This window comes from Chlamydomonas reinhardtii, chromosome 6 (assembly GCF_000002595.2).
Source record: "Chlamydomonas reinhardtii strain CC-503 cw92 mt+ chromosome 6, whole genome shotgun sequence".
Lineage (NCBI taxonomy): Eukaryota > Viridiplantae > Chlorophyta > Chlorophyceae > Chlamydomonadales > Chlamydomonadaceae > Chlamydomonas > Chlamydomonas reinhardtii.
This window is the reverse complement of record NC_057009.1, coordinates 1856346-1873606: the sequence shown is the minus strand read 5'-3', so window position 1 is coordinate 1873606 and position 17261 is coordinate 1856346. Positions and strand designations below refer to the sequence as shown.

Sequence of the window (17261 nt, the reverse complement as noted above, 5' to 3'; positions counted from 1 at the left end):
AGCAACAAGGGAAGGAACAGTCACTTCAGGACAGGGTTTGCGGTTCGTGACGGCCTTCAGTGTTCTTGAATGACGTGATAAACGTGAATGTCAGGCAGTGAACTGTTTTGGGCCCGACGTCTATGCACAGTCATTCCGGACGGCCATCACTCATTGCGCTGAGTCAAGCGCCCGGCCCCCCATCCCCATCCAGACCGTTCCAGACTCGAGTAGGTTGACGCGTCACTTGACTCACGTCCTACTTTCACAGCCTGCTACGCCAGCGCTAGGTATGCAGGCCGTGCACCCGTCGCGCCGAGAGCGTTCGAACACAAGCAGGTGCAGGGGTCAGGCACGGGCGCTTGAGAAAACGAAACGACCAAAGACCAAACGCATGACTACGCAGCGCTGTTACGTACCAGAATCCTTCCATGCCTTGGCATTCTGCCAATGCGCACCGTGTCTGCCTAATCCGCGTAGCCATATCCGTCAATCGTCATCCGAATCCACCAGATCAATTATCTCTGCGTCGCCGCCGCTGCCCTGCGGCCCCCCATGCCCTGCCACCCTGTCGCCCTCCAGCTGTGCTTCTCCATGCTCCTGCTCCTGCTCCTGCTGCGCCCCTCCATCGACGCCATCCTCATCGTCCGAGTCGTCCACCAGCAACACGTCCACGTCAGGCGGCCACGGCGGCGCCTGCGGCTGCGGTGCGGCTTTGGCTGCGGGCACAGTTGCTGGCGCCGCGGCGTGCGCCGGCGCTGCCGCAGAGCCAGATAGCGATGGAGCCCCAGGGCTCGGCGCAACGCCGCTGGTGCTGGTCCTGCCGGCCTTGCCGGCGGCGTCGTGGCCTGGACCAAGATTGCTGTCCTGCTCGGCGTGGCTCCGGCCTTGCGGCGGCAGTCCGGACGCAGTCGGTCCTGTGTACGTGCCCGTGCCACCACCTGACGGGGCGGCAGCGGCGCTACCGGCTACAGCCTGTAGTGGTGGCCTGGGCCCGAGCGGCCCAGCGCTGCCGCCGCTGCCGCCGCCTTTCCCGCTGCCGCCGCCGTCAGCCCTGTAGCCGCCGCCAAAGCGCGCGAGTGCCGCCTCCGCGCACCTGCGCCGCAGTTCATCCGCTGACATGGGCGTGGGGTCCGGCGCGTCGGGCGGCGGCACACCGCCAGTGGCTGCTGCTGCTGCTGCTGCTGCTGCTCCGCCTTGAGCTTCAGGGGCCTCAGAGGCGCTGCCGAGAGTTGAGCCTGGCCGCGATCCCTGTCCACCGCCTCCTGCTGCACCCCGAGACGCCGGTCCGCCCCGTGCTGCCATGCCCGCAGTGCCATCGGCTGCTGCGCTGGTACTGACCCGCCCCTTGCCTCCCGCAGCCCCAGCGCCAGTGTCAGCTCCAGCACCTGCAACTGCATCACAGGTGCTAGTTGCCGCTGCGGCGGCGCCGCCAGCCGCAATGCGCGGACGCGGTGAGCCTGGGCTCTCAGGAGAGGCACTGCCGACCGCCGGCCGCTTCAAGCCCAGCATGCTGTCTATGCTGCGCTGGCCCGGCGGCAGCACCGGTGGCACCGAGGATGCCTTTTTCTTGCCTGCGCCGGACCCTCCTGCCGCCCCCGCCGCCCCCGCCAACCCTGCTGAGGCGGACGCGGAGGCCGACTGCTTCTGCGGCTTGTGCTTGGGCGGCTTCTCCGGCTCCTTGACCTTGACGAAGGTGCCGCCACAGGTGCGGATGTGCACGTGGTAGGCGCAGTTGGGGTCGCGGCATGCGGCGCCCGTGGGCCCCCGCGTGCGGATGCTGCGGGCGTTGCGGCACAAAGGCGCGGCATGAGGCGTGGTGCGCAGCGCAGTGCAAGGTGCGTTGTGCCCAGACGCGCAAATATCAGCAACGGGACTTCACTACGGCACGGCGCGCCCCGGCTCGTCTCTCCCCTCTACAGCTCCCGCCGATGGCCCTCACCCGAAGCAGTCGGCCTCCTGCGGCGGGCGGTTCATGGAGCGCCGGATCAGCTTCTTGCAGCGGTCACACTCCCTGCGACGTGGACCAGCAGTGGGCCAGGGCGCGCCAGCAATGGAAAGGACCGCTGGGTGGTGCGTGTCACATCGAGGGCCCCGAAGACCAGGCCGCCATGCGCAGCTGTTGTGGACAGTGCCCCGAGTGAGGTGGTGCAATCCCACCACTGAGATGGTGCAGTCCCACGCCCGGAAGAGCCCGTACGGGTGCGCCCGTGCGCACCAGTGGTGGGTGCGGTAGTTATTGACCTCGCCGTGCATGCTGTGAGTGGTGGTGATGTTGTAGCCGCCGGGCGGCCGCTGCAGACAGGCAACAGCGGAATTGGTTCGGGTGCGATGATGGCAGGGCTCGTGACTTGATGTGGAGAAGCACATGTGTGCATTGCGCTCACCTGAGGATCCGGTACTGTTGACTTGTTGATCTTGTCCATGAGCGCCTTGAACGGCGGCCCTGCAGTGGGAACGGCAGATTGCAGGGATGAGGGCCAAAGCAAGCTGCTGACGGTGCGGCTTTGGAGGCACCTCTGCGCCATGCCCGGAAGGTCATGCAAAGGTGCTTCAGACCAGCTCGCCGCTCACCGTGCCCTCCGGGGTCAGGGTCGTAGATCTTCAGTGTCATGTTGTGGGCGTGGATCATTTCGTGCAGCAGCACCTGCAAATGAACAAACGGCACAAGTTTGAGCCAAGCGCCGCCGGCTCACTTCACATGTTGACTGTGCTGCAGGTGGCGAGGGAGTGCAGGTGGATGGGAGGCGTATGGACACAGCGCGTAGAGGTAGCGCGCGGCGGGTATGTATCACTCACCATTTTCATGTCACGGACTGGCCGGAGCTGCAACCATGCGCGTACGAAGCAGCAAAGCGGGCCGTCAGTGGGCCATTTGCGTTGAAGGCAGAGCAACCAGCCCTTTGGAGCTCTTTCAAACAACGGCAGAATTCCAAACATCCCGTTCAACGCAATAACCATATGCCACAAGGGCGCTCCATTTGCCGGCCTAGTGCTAGGCAGCGCAACAGAGGAAACACGCAAAGCCAGCCGGCAACAGTTCGTGTTCCCCTTGCCTCCCCCTCGTCACTGGCATACGCCCACGCCAGTCCTACCTTGAGTAGCGGCTCGCTGAGGCGGATCTCACAGCCGGCTTGCGGGTGGTAGCGGCAAGTGCCACCGCAGCTGCGCGGCCAAGACAGCCAACCAGACGCCGGCAGACACAGCGGTCAGGAGCAGGGCAGGGCAATCTGGGTCAGGTGCGCACCTGTGGGTTTTTTTACCGCCTGTGAGCGCTAGGCAGACCCGACCCACATGACAAAGCTCCCTGCAAACTCCTTTCCGAGCTCTTTGCGTTACCAACATTCAATCACGGCCACCACAGCACCGCCACTCACGAGGTCATGCGGGCTGAGCTCCATGCAACAGTTGTGTTGGACAGCAGCACGCCGCCGAAGTACAGGTCATTGTAGTACAGGAACAAGCCATGAATGTCGGGAAACTCGTCCCCAAGCTCCTCAAACTCGTCCATGGGCTCTACACGCTGCACGTCCTCACAGCGCGCTGTGGTGGCAGGGGTTCGAGAGAGCAACGTGCATGTCAGAACCTAGTGTGCAGGAGACAGGACAGGGATGCGCAGTACCCAGCCCACGTGACCGGCCCCCTCACCTTACAGTGCGTGCCGGCACTTCACGGCCTACATTCTGAGCGCACTAAGCTCTGCCGCCCCTTGCGTGGCCAGCGGGGTCGACGCAGAAGCCGCGCCGAGCCGGGTTCGTCGACTAGGTGTGGCTGTCAGCGCGCGGGCACGCGGCTGTCGCGGTGACTAAGCACAAGCTGCTGCAGGAGTGATAGTTCGCGTGTTCAAAACCAGCAGCCTGGAAGCAAGCTGCAGCGAGAGGGCGTTCAGGGAGCAAACGCTTGGGCACCAGCGCGAGTGTTCAGGCAGAAAGGCAGGAAACATATAAATGTATGTTTACAGTCGGGGCTAGCGTATATAAAGTTATTGTGTAGCTCCGTCCAGCCAAACTAATTCCATCGAGCCGTGCGGCGTGCTGCGCGATTGCCCGCATTGTCTTGCACCTGCTAAATCTACGCTGCAACCAGATACATCAGTTGCAACAGCTAAATTACTTGACTGGGTGGTTTGACCCACGAGAGCTGCGCAAAGGACAAAAAATGTTGCGTTTCGCTGCAAGCTCGTTAATGTCCCGCGTAAGCCAAATCGCTGCATCTAATCCATTAAAATTGACAAATGCGCTCCAAGGAGCCATCACCGATACCATGGGAACCAGCGGCGTGCCATCAACATCAACATCGTGGCTGGGCGCTCTGTGTAGAGGGCTAAAGAAGTCTGCGCAGCAGGTGGGTTTGTGCGCCGCAGCACGTCTGCTTGGTATTGCGGGGGGCGTAAGAGTGCGTGTGCGCGGGCCACACCTGCATGGGGTCTGGGTGAGGTTGAGCGTGCCACCGACGCCCGGCTGGCCGCTGACTTACGGTGCACATGACCCGATGCCATAAGCGGCCTTAGCGGCACGAGCATTAGCGCGCACCTGATCAGAACATCTGCGCCAACACCTCTACTTGCACGGCTGCACTTGCATCGCCTTGCCTACACAGCATCTCACGCCCGCTCTCACAGATCCGCGCGGGCGAGCTGGTACAGCGCGACGGGCGGCCATTCCGGGTGGCCAAGTTTCACTGGATGCACGGCCAGGCACGTGCCGCCGGCTTCGTCTTGTTGGATCTCGTGGACCTGGCCAACGGGGCGCGGACCAGCGAGAAGTTGCGACTGGATGACCAGGTCAGCGAGGGCGCGGCGTAGCTAGGCGTGACCGTGTCTGGCGGCGGGCTGGTGACGGTGGCGTTGCTGCTGGAGGGCCTCGCACCTGGCGACCACCCGCCCGGCATGGTTGGTGTTGGTCATGCAGTGGCAGCGGCTTGCATGGGCAGCGTGTCGGCACCACTGTCACGCGGGGCCTTGGGCGGCGCCTTGGCGCACATGACCGCAGCTGGCTGCTTACGAGGGAGATGCGGGATCAGCGTTGTGTGCGTCCATGAGCGTTGGAGTCCCGAAGGCGCATTGCCTTGCCTGCCCCCCCTGGCTCTTTTACATTGGGTTCGGTTTAGTTTGGGCTGGTATTTACAACCCCCCCCCCGCCCTTGCTTGCGCTGTCTCCGTCCGCTCCACCATCATTTCCGCCGCCGCGTCAACGGCAGGTGGAGGTTGCGGACGTGGAGGAGAAGGGCATGCAGGTGCTGTACCAGGACGAGGCGGGCGTGCACGTCATGGACAGGTGCGGGGAGGGGGAGGGGCTGCGCGCGGGGGCGGCAGAGAGCGTGGGCGCCGCCGTGTGGTGCGGCCGCCCCTGAGGTCAATGACCACGTGACGGAGCGACTCTGCCTTTTCTAATGCCTGATGCCTGATGCCTGATGGCTGATGCCGGATGCCTAATGCCTAATGCCTATGTGGATGCCTGCCCCACCCGCCCGCCCGCCCGTCGCCCTCTCCTGCAGCTCCACTTACGAGCAGTCGGTCCTGAGCCCGGACCTGTTCGGCGAGGGGCGGCGCTGGGTGGCCAGCTCGCCGGAGCTGGAGGTGGAGGTGGCCTACTTCCAGGGGGAGCCGGTGGCAGGTGGGGAGCGGGGCATGGGGGGTGACTCCATTTCGTCCCTGCTGAATTAAGACCTGGGGGACTGGTGGAGGTGGCAGGGTTGACAAGAGCGGTCGGCGGGCACTGAGGTGCACTGCCAGCGTCAGAAGGCGGGTCCTGTCTGAACGGGTGTGTGATTGTCGCTCCTCCCTATGTCTGCCGCTGCAGCGCGCGTGCCCTTTAAGATCTCCGTCAAGGTACTGGACGCGCCGCCGGCGGTGGTGAAGGCGGACGGCAGCAGCACGCGGCACGTGGTGGTGGCGGGCGGCGTCAGCGTCATGGCACCCGCGCACATCAAGACGGGAGACACCATCGTGGTGCGTGCCGGGCTTCTTGGGTTTGCTGTGATGATGTGTCTGCAGTTCATGTGAAGTAGGGCGGGTTGCGGGTTGCGTGAGCTAGAAGTGGGTGGCAGGGGAATGGGACTCAGGGTACGGGTGCGCGCCGGGTTTAATCAGCCAGCCGCTGTCTCGTGACGTATGCTCGTGTGGCCCTGGTGCTCCGCAGGTTCGGACAGAGGACGCATCCTACATGGCAAAAGCATGAGGCAGCAGTGGCGTTTGGCGTTGTGGCATGACCGCATGAGACTGCATGGAAAGCACGTGCGGTGTTGGCGGGCTGGCGGGCTAGGGTAGCTCAGTGCTGCGCTGCGTTTGTATCCTGGAGGCAGTGCTCGTATCTTAAGAAGGCAGGTGCGGCGCCAATGACAGATTTCCGGAAAAAGGCATCTTTGATTTTCAGAAACCCTCCGCCGCCGCATCTTTGTTCCCCAAAATTTTTCCGGGGGCTCCGCCCCCGACCTATGCACGGTTCGTGTCAGGCCAGGGGTGTGGCCAGGGGCACGCCATGGCTGGTGCTGAGCATCCGGTGTACTGCCAAACAAGGTTGTCCTGTTGCAGCGTGCCGAATGCGGCTGCAGTTGCCCCCAGCCCACGTTCCGGCTCAGGTGCAGCAAAATATTCCGCCGCACGGCATGCGCCATTGTTACAGCGTGCGGGGTGAGGTTGCTGTTGCCCCCAGCCTACGTTTCGGCTCAGGCACAGCAAAATATTCCGCCGCACGGCATGCGCCATTGTCACAGCGTGCGGGGTGAGGTTGCTGTTGCCCCCAGCCCACGTTCCGGCTCCGGCACAGCAAAATATTCCACCGCACAGGACGTGCCATTGTCACAGCCTGCGGGGTGAGGTTGCTGTTGCCACGTTAACACTATGTTGCTGAAAAAAGCACCGGCTCCATGGCTCCATGGCAAATCGTGGCCCATCCCCACGCCAAACCCCAGCGCCCTCACCCATGCTCATCATGCTCACTCACCCACGGCATGACCCCCCTGGTAGAAGGCTGACCTATCGTGGTACCCACGCCCCCATGGTACCAGCAGGACACGGCCGTAGATTATCCTGGGGAACCTCAGTCACCCTTGCCTTGGGCCCGGACAAGTGACAGAAACGCCCCAAAATGTCTTCTGCGATTCTCAGAAAGACCCTCAAAATCTGAAGCGTTTTCACAGATTTTTGGCCACAGGAATCAAAAAATTCTTCCGCCGGAGGCTATTTTGGGCAAATTTCTGTCGAAAAGAAGGAAGATACGAGCACTGCCTGGAGGACAGGGGCGGTGAAGGGGTTTGATGCTGCGTGGCTGGTTCAGTGGGTGGGGCCTGCTGCCTCCTGCTGGGACCTGCCGGCAAAACAGGCGGGCGAGGCACACGAATCGCGAAGCTTCGTGCATCGGGCGCAGGCCGCCCATTGAGCCAGCCATACTGCTCGATGGCACCTTATTAATCCTTTCCGACTTGTTACGTACTCCTAATCCTGACTTCCTGCACAGTTTTAGTATTTAGCATCACTCATCTACTGGTGTGGCACAGAATTGGCGTGGCAGTTGTTATTGAATGCCTGCAAAACATAAGTGAAAACGATTGCGCCTGAGTGGTTGTCACAGCGCGATGGCAGAAGGCTTTCCACTTGCGCATGGGCCGCTGGACCGGCCTCTGTGCGCCGAGCCGAAGTCAGAATGGGCAGAGCTACCATCTGAGCTTCTGGAGGTGAGCTTAGGTCTTGGGAGGGGCCGAAGCTGTCAGAATTACAAGTCATTTTTAGGGTTGTCATGCTGACGAGGTGTGTCGCTTTCGCGCGCAGGCGATTGGAAGCCAGCTTACGGAGGGCTCTCATATGTTGAGTGCAAGCTTGGTGTGTAAATCGTGGGCCAAAAGCATAGCGACAGGTGCGTATGGCCGCATACGGGGGGGCCTCGTCGGGGGGCCCCCAAGTCCCGGAACCCCGGTTCACTGTATCGTCTCCCGCGTTTGCAAGGCACCCGAGTCTGTGATCATGCACGCCGGCGCTCACGGACCGCATCCAGAGCGTGATGGGGCGTGTTCGGAACGCCCTTCACGCAAGGGCATGCCATCAGCTGAGGCCAAACCCTGTGCCTGCTGACGCGCGTGCGTGCTGTCAACGCAGGTTTGACCGGCATGGAAGTGGACATGCACAGCGACCCCAGCATGTGGCGGGCGAAGATTGAGAAGCTGCAGAGCCTGCTGCGCAACCTGGGCAGGTGAATAGCGTGTCATTTCCATGCTTCCACGCTCGCCGCATGCGTTCCGGTACCAAGGTTGGCTCCATGTGGGTTGAGCGTGGCCTTGGGCTCCTGCAAACCCACCCCAGCACGACCCGATGTGGCTATGCCTTAATGCTAATCCTGCTGCAATGCGCAAGCCTCCTAGCCCATCAACCCACCGTACTCCTTTCCTCCCCGTTCTTCCTTTCCCCCTCCGAACCCCATTTCCCCCCTGACCCTGCCCGCCAACCCCCGCACCGCCGCTGTCCTTCCATCGCAGCTGCGTCATCCACGTCAACGCCTCCATCACCGCCGACATGCTCGTTAACAACCTGGCCCTGGTGCAGCAGCTGCACACCGTCACCGACCTGCGCCTGCAGCTGCGCGACGGCGCCGAGCTGCCGCCCGCCGCCGCCGCCGAGCTCGGCCGCATGCGCCAGCTGTCGTCCCTCTCCGTCATCGGCGGCGGGCTGGGCCGCGAAGCGGCCCAGGCCCTCCTCGCCGGCCTCGCCGCCGGCTGCGGCGCAGCCGCGCCGCCCGGCGGCGGCGGCAGCTGCGCTGCCGCCGGCGGAGCCGGCGGCCCCGCGGGGCAGCTTCGCTGCCTGACGCTGCTGCCTCAGATCCAGCACGGGCTGTGCGATGAGGACATGGGGCTGCTGGCGCGTGTGAGCAGCCTGGAGCGGCTGGAGTTCCGCGCGCACCGGCTCAGCAGTGCGGGACTGGCGGCGCTGGGCGGCGGGCTGCCGCGGCTGGAGCGGCTGGCCATCAGCTCGCTGGACAGCGACAGCGGGTAGGGCGGTGCGGGGTGGGGGCGGTGCGGGGTGGGGCCGGTGCGGGGTAAGGCGGTGTGGGGTGGGGCGGTGGCAGTGGGGCGGTGCGGGTTGGCGCGGCTGCTTAGGTGGTGATGGAGGGAGAGGAGTTTGGGTAGCTCAATGCTTTCAGCTCATGTGTTTGGCGCTTGGCCTTCTTCTGCCGCTGTCAGGTACGACCTAGCCACCTTGGAGCGGCTGGCGACACTGGCGGAGCTAGAGCTGGCGCTGGACCAGGTGCGGGTGGCAGCAGCGGCACAGCCGGCATCGGAAAACCAGTAGGCCAGGTCGCGGCACTTCCGGCATCGGAAAACCAGTTGCTAGAATGCGTGCTTGGATTCCTTTTGCAAACATGATAATTAGCGTTAAAATTCCCATCGTTTCGGGTTTGAGTTGATATTACGCTACATGCTTGCCTGCTTGTGTGCTCGCGTAGGCGCCGCTTGGGAACCAGGGCCGCCGCGCGCTGTGTGCGGTGCGGCCGGGCCGCAGCCTGTCGCTGTCCTTCCGCTACACGGAGCGGGCGCAGGGGCTGCTGGCGGAGTGCGGCAACCTGCTGGGCAGCCTCACACACCTGGACGTGGGCGCGTGCAGGTGGGGGCGGCAGGGGGGCGGCTGGGGGGGTGGGGGCGGCCAATAGGGCGTGCGGTCAACGGGGTGCGGCACGTGAGCACCGAGCACGTCCGACCCACATCATTCCGTACTACTCTTGATCCTGTTTGCTCAACCTCTGACTGCTTCATCCTGCTTTATGCTCCCATTCTACTCCCGCCAACCTCCTGCCGCAGGGTGGGCTCGGAGGCGCTGTTTGAGGCGGTGGCGGCGCTGACGGGGCTGCGCGAGCTGCGCATGGCTGTGTACGCCAACACCGACCACTCCATCCACTGCCAGCTCAGCCGCCTCAGCCGACTGGAGGCGCTGCAGCGGTTCGCGCTGGAGAAGCGCAAGGCGTACTTCCCCGAGGTAGGGTGTGTGTGGAGGTTGCGTAGTGCACTGGAAGGGGGCGTGGGCTGGTAGGGGTGCGTGGGCGGGAAGAGGGGCGGCTCGGAGGGGGTCGCGGCGCGAGAAGCACATGGGGGCTGTGTGAACAGGCGGCGACATTGTGTTTTGACGACGTTCATGAAGGGCTGCGGGTTTGCCGGGTCCTGGCTCAATTGAACACTCGTGCCTTCTTATTGACACTGTGCCGCCTGCACCGGCTGTGCCGCGATATGCCCTCACCACGCCATATGCCCTCACCTCCAGGCCCGGCGCTTCGGCGAGAGTTCCATCACTGTGCCGGTGACGGCCGCGGGGCTGGGCACGCTGGCGGCGCGGTGGACGCGGCTGCACTCACTCCGACTGGCGCTCAGCCGCCGCGATTACAACCCGGAGAGTGAGTGGCGCGCCTGCAGCATGTGTGTCGTGCATGTGTATGTGCATGTGGTGCACTGCAGTCGTACAAGCGCGGCCTGGCGCGCGTGGCCACGGGATTCCGTCAATCATGGATTCTGTTTGTGCGACGCAGCCGTGCTGCCTGCCGCCTGCTGCTGCGCGCAGGCCTGGCGATGCTGTCCAGCTTCACAGGGCTCCGCGAGCTAGGCCTGGTGGTGGAGAGGTACCCGGGCGGCGGCAACAGCAGCAACAGCAACAGCAGCATGGTGGCGGGCTCGCCAGGCGCCTACGCAGACCCACAGCAGCTCAGCACCAGTGCCGGCGCCGGCGCCGGCGCAGCCGGCACCACCATCGACAGTGTCGGCGCCGGAGGCGGCGGCGGCGCCGGAGGCGGCATCGGCTGCAGCCCGGGTAGCGCGGGCGCGGGCCTGGGCCACGGGCGGCTGTTCCGCCGTGAGCCGCCGCCCACACTGGACCTGGCGTGGCTGCCTGTGGGGCTGCAGGCGCTGGAGCTCAACAGCCTGCTGTTGGAGCTGAGCGCGCCGCCGCCGGAGGCGCTGCCGCCCCCGGGCGGGGATGATGATGGTGGAGAGGGAGGGGAGGGAGGAGCGGAGGAGGAGGAGGAGGAGGAGGAGGAGGAGGAGGAGGAGGATCAGGAGGGGGGGCTGGGGGACCGGATGGAGGACGTGTTGGTGCTGGAGGAAGAGGAGGAGGAACGGGAGTGGGAGGGGGACCGCGAAGGAGGAGGAGGCGCGGCGGCTGGAGCCGGCCTGGGGATGCTGCCTGGGCCCGGGGGGCGTGGACTGGGGCTGGCGCTGGGAGCGGGCCTGGCGCTGCCCTACCCCAGCCAGGACGGGAACCGGGTCGCGCTGCCAGTCCCGCTCATCGCCGCGGCGGCACGCGCCGCGCTGCCAGCACCCGCTGCCTCTGGCCCACCGGCGCTGCCCGCGCTGCCCCCCTGTGAAGAGACGTCGCCGACGCCGCGCCCGCTGCCGGCTCCGGCGGCGAGGCCGCCGCTGCCGCCCACGCGTGTGCCACGGCCGCGGCTGCCGCTGTCGCAGCTGACGTGCCTGGACGTGGAGTCGTGTGTGGTGCGGCCGCCGCTGCTGGCGGAGGTGGCGCGCCGCTGCGGCTCCACGCTGCGCTCCCTGCGCCTGGTGCGTGTGTGCCAGCAACATGTGGACGTTCGTGTTTTCGTGCGTGCTTGACGCCTTGGCCCCCCATCTGCTCCTGGCGTGCATGGCCTCCTTACCCAGCATGCCCTTAAAGAATCTCAAATGTTATGGCGTGCGCCTGTACCGTACAGCTGTACATCCCTTGCAATCCTAACACCTAGGCCCCCGTGTTCCTGACGCTGCTGCTCCCTCCACCACTGGCCGCGCAGGCGGGTGTGGTGGGCCTCACGGACGCCGCGCTGGCAGACTGCCTGGAGCAGTTGCCGGCACTGCGGTCACTGGCCATCAGCGCCGCCGGCAACCGCGCAGGTGGGGAGACACTTGCTTGGGCCCCCAAGATGGGAAGTCAGTCACCGATGCGGGGGCCACATCCCTGCCTGTCGGAAGCAAGCTCCGCCGCCGTCTCTCTGCGGTTCTTTTCCTGCTTGCTCCTTACTCTCGCCCCCGCCCCGCCGCCTCAGTGACGCAAGCCTGTCTGGCCGCGTTGTCCGGCGGCCGCCGCGCTCCCTCCAACTCCAGCTCTAGCCCCAGCTCCAGCTCCAGCACCGCCTTTCTGCGCCTGCCGCTGCCGCTGCGCGGCGGCCCCAGCCTGGGCCCAGCCCACCCGCTGCGCGCCCTCTCTCTGGAGACGGACGACCTGACCTCGCGCGGCCCCCTGCTGGCGGTGCTGGCGCCGCTGAGCGCGCTGCGGCACCTGCGGCTCAGCTGCACCGACAAGACCGCGGAGCGGGCGCTGGGCAGCCTGCGCGTGCTGCAGGTGGGAGGGGCCGGCAAGGGCGGAGGGCGGAGGGGGGTAGCCATCCATGGGATGGTGTGTATGGGGGGGGGGGCTGCACGGGAAGATTGGTGTGGGGGAGGGTTGTGGTGTCTGAGACGGTCTTTAGAGGTGTTGGGGGTTGTGACGCCAGACCTGCGCGCCGCATGGCGCTCCCCAAATGCGTACCTACCACGCCCCTGTCCCTATCCCTGCCACTCACACATGCATGCACATCCCTCACGCCTCACCATGCCTGACAGGACGCTCTGCCGTACTGCCACTGCGACATGGTGTGGACCACGCCGCGCGATGCGGGCCTGGACTGAGGCTGGAGCGAGCCCGTCAGAGCATGAAGGCACCGTGGGAAGTTGCAGAAGTAGTGGCTGCGTAAGGCATCGGCTTTCAGGGGCATCGTTCTCTATGATGTGGATGGGACTACCATATGGTGCTTTCGTAACACGCAATTGGCTAGCGCTTATTGTAATGGAAAGGCCTGCATCGCCACGCTCCGGGATAGTTCCTCTCAATGATTCAAAGGCTGGCTGCTTGCCTTGTCAACATGTGATACTCCTCTTTTGCTGTCGGCTGCATTGGATTGTGTTCGGTAGCCAAGTAGCATGGAAACACCCGTGCTCAGGCGGTGGTGGAAGAATGTGGAGGGGGGAAGAAGGTACAGGAATAGGCTAGGTAGAAGCACACGGAGGAGACGCACGTGCGTGACGAGTGACGGAATAAGCTTGTGAGCAACTCGATTACATCAGTAATACGTGCATGCCCCAACTGCCCAGCCCAGGCCCATGACCCAAAACCAAACTTGCTGACGGCAACTCAGCAACTCAGCATCAGCGTATGCAAAGGCGCCTTGGGCCGCTGACAACTGCGGGCTCGACTGCCTTGCTCAGTCACTCGACCATGCGGCATCACACCCGTCTGTAGTGCCCAGTTAGGCCGCCCGCCGGGCCAAAGCACTTTACACCACATCCACACGGCACACACACAGCTACGGCACTGCAGCACCACTACAGCCACGGCAACCACACAGCCACGGCACTACAGCCAGTTGAAACGTGTGGCCACGGCGTCGCCGGTGTGCGGGTCCCGCGCCACAGCCGTGATCGCCGCGGCGCCGAAGCGCAGCTCCACCTGGGGAGCGGGGATGATGCACGTGCACGGCGGCAAGGCAGCATGTACGTGTATGTGCGCGTGTCTTACGTTATGCGTATGGCAGCATGGCATGCATCCCAACGCCCCTGCCATCTGCACGTTGCACGTGGAGCCCGCACTGCATTTGTGGGTTGGGCGACTACCGGTATGCCTTGACTACTGGGACCCTAAATCGTTGGGCTGGGGCACGTAAGCCCCCCCCGTCCTTCCCCTCCCCCATCCCCTTGTATCCTGTTCCCAATGTTTCAACCTCCCCACCCCCTACCCCCACCCACCAACCCACCAACCAACCCCCTACCTCCACCCACCCACCCACCCACCCACCCACCCCACACGTCCTACCTCCACGTCGTAATCGGTCCTGTTGGCCACCCGCTGGCGCCACCCGGCCGGCAGCTCCAGCGTCAGCTGCGCCACCCGCCGCATGCCGGGCTCGCACGTGTAGCGGGCCTCGGCCGCCGGCGAGGCGTACACGTCAATGGCGATGGCGGTGGTGGTGCTGCGGCCGCGTGTGTGTGTGTGTGTGTGTGTGTGTGTGTGTGTGCGTGTGTCACACATGGAGGAAGAGAGAGACAGAGGCGGACGCAGGTTAGGCAGAGGCGGCGGCAAATGAGGGCGGTGCCTCTGGCACACTGTGTGTGTACAGCAAGCTTGGTTGCTCAGCATCATTAGAAAGTGCATCACATGTGAAACACAACGCGCAAGCTAGCGCCATCATCGCAGGCACGCACCTGCTGGTGGGGCAGAACACGCGCTTCACGGCCTCGTCTGTGGCCACCAGCTGGCCACGCCGCGCAAACGTCTCGAACACACCGTCTGTGAAGTGGCGGGCGATGCACACAGAACACACATACACACGTGCTTGGGCGGGCTTCGTTTTATCGACACACACATGGGATGCAAGTACGCGAAGAGCACCTGTACAGCGCCTCCGAACCCAACCAATTCTTGCTCGGGCAAACCGCGAACAAGGCCCGCGCCCACGCCCAAACCAGGCCAGGCCGCGTCAGGCCCCCACGCGCCACGCACCCGCGAAGTATTCGTTATCCTCGGGCTTCCAGATGCGCTGCGGGTAGCCGAACGCGGAGTAGCTGACCGCCTCCTCCGACGTCCACAGCGCGCGGCAGCGGATGCCGTACGTCAGGCGGCATCGCCGCGCCCGGACCAGACCCGGCTCCGCACCCAGCAGCGCCGCGCCTGCGCGGCCGCCAATGCGTGTAACAAGTGTGACATGGAACGTGGCCGCATGGTAATAGGGGAACGCGACGGGACAAGCCGGGAGAAATTCTTGCTGCATGGCAAGTTTTGCAGCTCGGCAGGCAGCCTGGGGGCTACCTCAATACACACGCGCACAAACACGCGCCTGTGACTACGACGGTGCCCGGCACGGGCGGCATGAGCAGCGGCACACCCAGCTGCCGCTGCAGCTCCCGCATGCGCTCCTGCAGCAGTGGGCTGTTGCCGAAGCCGCCAGCCAGCAGCATCTGCATGGGGTGGATTGGATGATGTGGTTCTATGGACACCGTACCGTGGTGTCATCATACGGGCAAGCAGGTTAGGTTGCAGTAATGCGGGCATGTGGCCTTGAGGACACGGTAAATGGGTGAGAGCGCCGATGCGGCGGCGGCATAAAGGCTTATAGGCTGACACGGCGGCCGCACTGCGGTAGGTCCGCACCTTGGTCGCCTTCTTGCCACGCCTTTGCCGCCCCTCCGCCTCCACCTCCTTCACCACGGCCGCAATCTGGTCCATGACGGGCCCAAACACCTCCGCCCTCAGCAGCTCCCGGCTGAACTGCACCAGTCCCAGGGTCGCGTCTAGGTGCAGGCCGGGTTGGGCGGCGGGCGACTGCACGGCCTGTGCGATAGACAGACACAGCGCAAGTAAGCAGAAAGGACCGCGTGTGTGGCTATTCCATAATTCTCAATCCCGTCCAAACACTTCCGGTATCCCAGCGTATCCACATTCTCTGGAACCCTGCTGATGTTTTGTAACACGTTGTCTCGTACATCACATGCTCTGGACATGAACGCACGTTGGGTCTGACCGGACTCGCTTGGCACCGCTTACCATCCGCTGCTGGCACCTCGCCATGAGCGCGGGCGGCAGCTGCAGCTCCAGCGCCGGATCACCCTCCTTCATCTTTGTCTTCTTGTCCTCCCACCTGCCGCAGAGGCAGCAGCAGCGAAACAAACCCATGTAGACCGGCACTACCGTATGTCAGTGCCATTTACACCGGTGCGGGCGTCAAGGCCGTGCCGGCCGAAGACAGCTCGCCCAATGCGCCGTACCATGCAAATTGGCAGCATGCGGGGCCTCGACCGCCCTCGCTCAACGAGGTAATGACGCGGACGTGCACACGGCTCATCCACTCACTTGGACGACAGCTCGGTCCACTCGCCCGGGTGCAGCTTCTTCCACTCGTCCCACACCTCCGGCCCCACGTGGCCCCGCAGCAGCGCAAACAGAGCCGCGTCCACAGAGCGGCCGCCCGCCTCGGCGCCTGCGAAATGATGGGAAACAATGTAGGGAACTTTGGGTTGTGGGGAACGTAGGGGGCCTGCCCAAAGTTTACAGTCTGCTGCACCTTGGGCAGGCCAGCCACAGGTGCGTACGAGCCGCGCGCGAGGCAGCCGAGACACCCCCAAAGCTGCATGCATGGCCCCGCGCATGCATGCTAATTGCTGACATACATGTACACCTTGCCGTACGTTACGCACGCCCGCACGGACCTTTCCCCACGGCCGCCTCGTACAGGTGTATGGTCATGGGTATGTCTCCCTGCGCCTCGTCGATGACCACCTCATGCAGGGTGACGTCTGCAGTGCCGCCGCCGCAGTCCACCACCAACACCACATCGCCGTCCTCCAGCTCCTGCTCCTCACCCTCCTTGACGGCCGCTGCGCCGCCGCCGCCCTTCTGCTGCTGCTTCGGGCCGCTGCCACCGGTCACCGGGCGGAGGCCGCCTCCGGCACCGGCGTCATTGCTGTCGCCACCAGCTGCGGCGTTGGCGGCGGTCCTGGCGGCGCTGGCGGCGGCGCGGATGCGGTTCATCTTAGTCATGGCCACAGCAGCGGCCTCCGGCTCGAGCGCCAGGATCAGAGAGTCGGATTTGGAGGCGAAGCTCATGCCTGTGAACAGCAATGAAGTACGTACGTACGTACGCCGGCAGCTCTGGTCAGTTCTGTTAATGAGACAAATCCAACCGAACTACGGAACACCTGCACCCCATTAACAGGACGTACGACAGTAAGCGGGACGCATTACTCCAGCGGCCCGCCTACTGAAAGCTTCCCAGTCCAACGCATTGCCCCACGCACCAGCACGGTCGGCAGCTCGGCGCAGGCGCTCCTTGGCCGCCTCCCCCCACATGGCAGGCGCGGTGACGCACCACACCACTGAGGCAGCGTCCAGCGCGGCCGCCGCCGCCGCGCCGCCACCACCGTTGGCAGCGGCGGTGGCGGCAGCGGCGGGCGACTTGGCGTACTGGTCCTTCAGGCGCTTGAACGTGAAGCTGCAAGTAAGCACGGCAATAACGCACGCACAGTACCCTGGTCATGGTAAATGATAGCTGGGGACGCCCAAGCCTTGCGAATCCTCAAGGCCCCCCATCCACGCTGCCCACCATTCCACCAGCCCCAGCCGCCCACACAGGCCCACACCCGCCACACCGTGCGCGCTCATCCACACCAGCCCCCACGCACCGCCGCAGCTCCGACAGGAAGTCCGACACCACGTCCACGGCGTTCTTGCCCTTGGGCAGCCGCGGGCCCAGGGCCTTCAGGTCCGGGCCCCCCCGCGCACTGCCGCCGCC

General features: G+C 64.5%; 4 protein-coding genes across 4 annotated transcripts in view; 2 read left to right on the top strand and 2 right to left on the bottom strand.

Moving 5' to 3' along the window:
- Window positions 1-36: 36 nt before the first annotated feature.
- Window positions 37-3928, bottom strand: CHLRE_06g263100v5 (uncharacterized protein). Its single transcript, XM_043062822.1, has 9 exons — window positions 3628-3928; window positions 3357-3522; window positions 3075-3144; window positions 2779-2805; window positions 2554-2626; window positions 2367-2425; window positions 2198-2274; window positions 1922-1993; window positions 37-1759 (listed from the first exon to the last, which is right to left on the bottom strand). The coding sequence occupies exons 2-9, from the start codon at window positions 3488-3490 to the stop codon at window positions 469-471; spliced, it is 1803 nt and encodes a 600-aa protein (XP_042923528.1). The 5' UTR covers window positions 3491-3522; window positions 3628-3928; the 3' UTR covers window positions 37-468.
- A 183-nt stretch (window positions 3929-4111) lies between these two features.
- Window positions 4112-6734, top strand: CHLRE_06g263050v5 (uncharacterized protein). Its single transcript, XM_001696251.2, has 6 exons — window positions 4112-4323; window positions 4601-4762; window positions 5179-5255; window positions 5476-5594; window positions 5781-5929; window positions 6120-6734. Exons 1-6 carry the CDS (start codon window positions 4243-4245, stop codon window positions 6156-6158), a joined length of 627 nt encoding a protein of 208 aa, XP_001696303.1. The 5' UTR covers window positions 4112-4242; the 3' UTR covers window positions 6159-6734.
- Window positions 6735-7408: 674 nt separating this feature from the next.
- Window positions 7409-13054, top strand: CHLRE_06g263000v5 (uncharacterized protein). Its single transcript, XM_043062821.1, has 12 exons — window positions 7409-7653; window positions 7748-7832; window positions 8072-8165; window positions 8449-8958; window positions 9151-9214; window positions 9414-9571; window positions 9766-9940; window positions 10223-10352; window positions 10517-11508; window positions 11736-11835; window positions 11988-12283; window positions 12544-13054. The coding sequence occupies exons 1-12, from the start codon at window positions 7555-7557 to the stop codon at window positions 12607-12609; spliced, it is 2769 nt and encodes a 922-aa protein (XP_042923527.1). The 5' UTR covers window positions 7409-7554; the 3' UTR covers window positions 12610-13054.
- A 12-nt stretch (window positions 13055-13066) lies between these two features.
- CHLRE_06g262977v5 (uncharacterized protein) overlaps window positions 13067-17261 on the bottom strand; it is a 5112-nt gene continuing 917 nt past the window's right edge. Inside the window, exons 2-12 of the mRNA XM_043062820.1 lie at window positions 17152-17261; window positions 16768-16961; window positions 16180-16578; window positions 15824-15950; window positions 15518-15611; window positions 15125-15304; window positions 14811-14931; window positions 14477-14644; window positions 14179-14263; window positions 13790-13946; window positions 13067-13426 (exon numbers count right to left, since the gene is read on the bottom strand). The exon at window positions 17152-17261 is cut by the window's right edge and continues 126 nt beyond it. Of these exons, the coding sequence (XP_042923526.1) occupies window positions 13334-13426; window positions 13790-13946; window positions 14179-14263; window positions 14477-14644; window positions 14811-14931; window positions 15125-15304; window positions 15518-15611; window positions 15824-15950; window positions 16180-16578; window positions 16768-16961; window positions 17152-17261 (1728 nt within the window). The 3' untranslated portion in view covers window positions 13067-13333. The remainder of the gene's footprint in view (window positions 13427-13789; window positions 13947-14178; window positions 14264-14476; window positions 14645-14810; window positions 14932-15124; window positions 15305-15517; window positions 15612-15823; window positions 15951-16179; window positions 16579-16767; window positions 16962-17151) is intronic.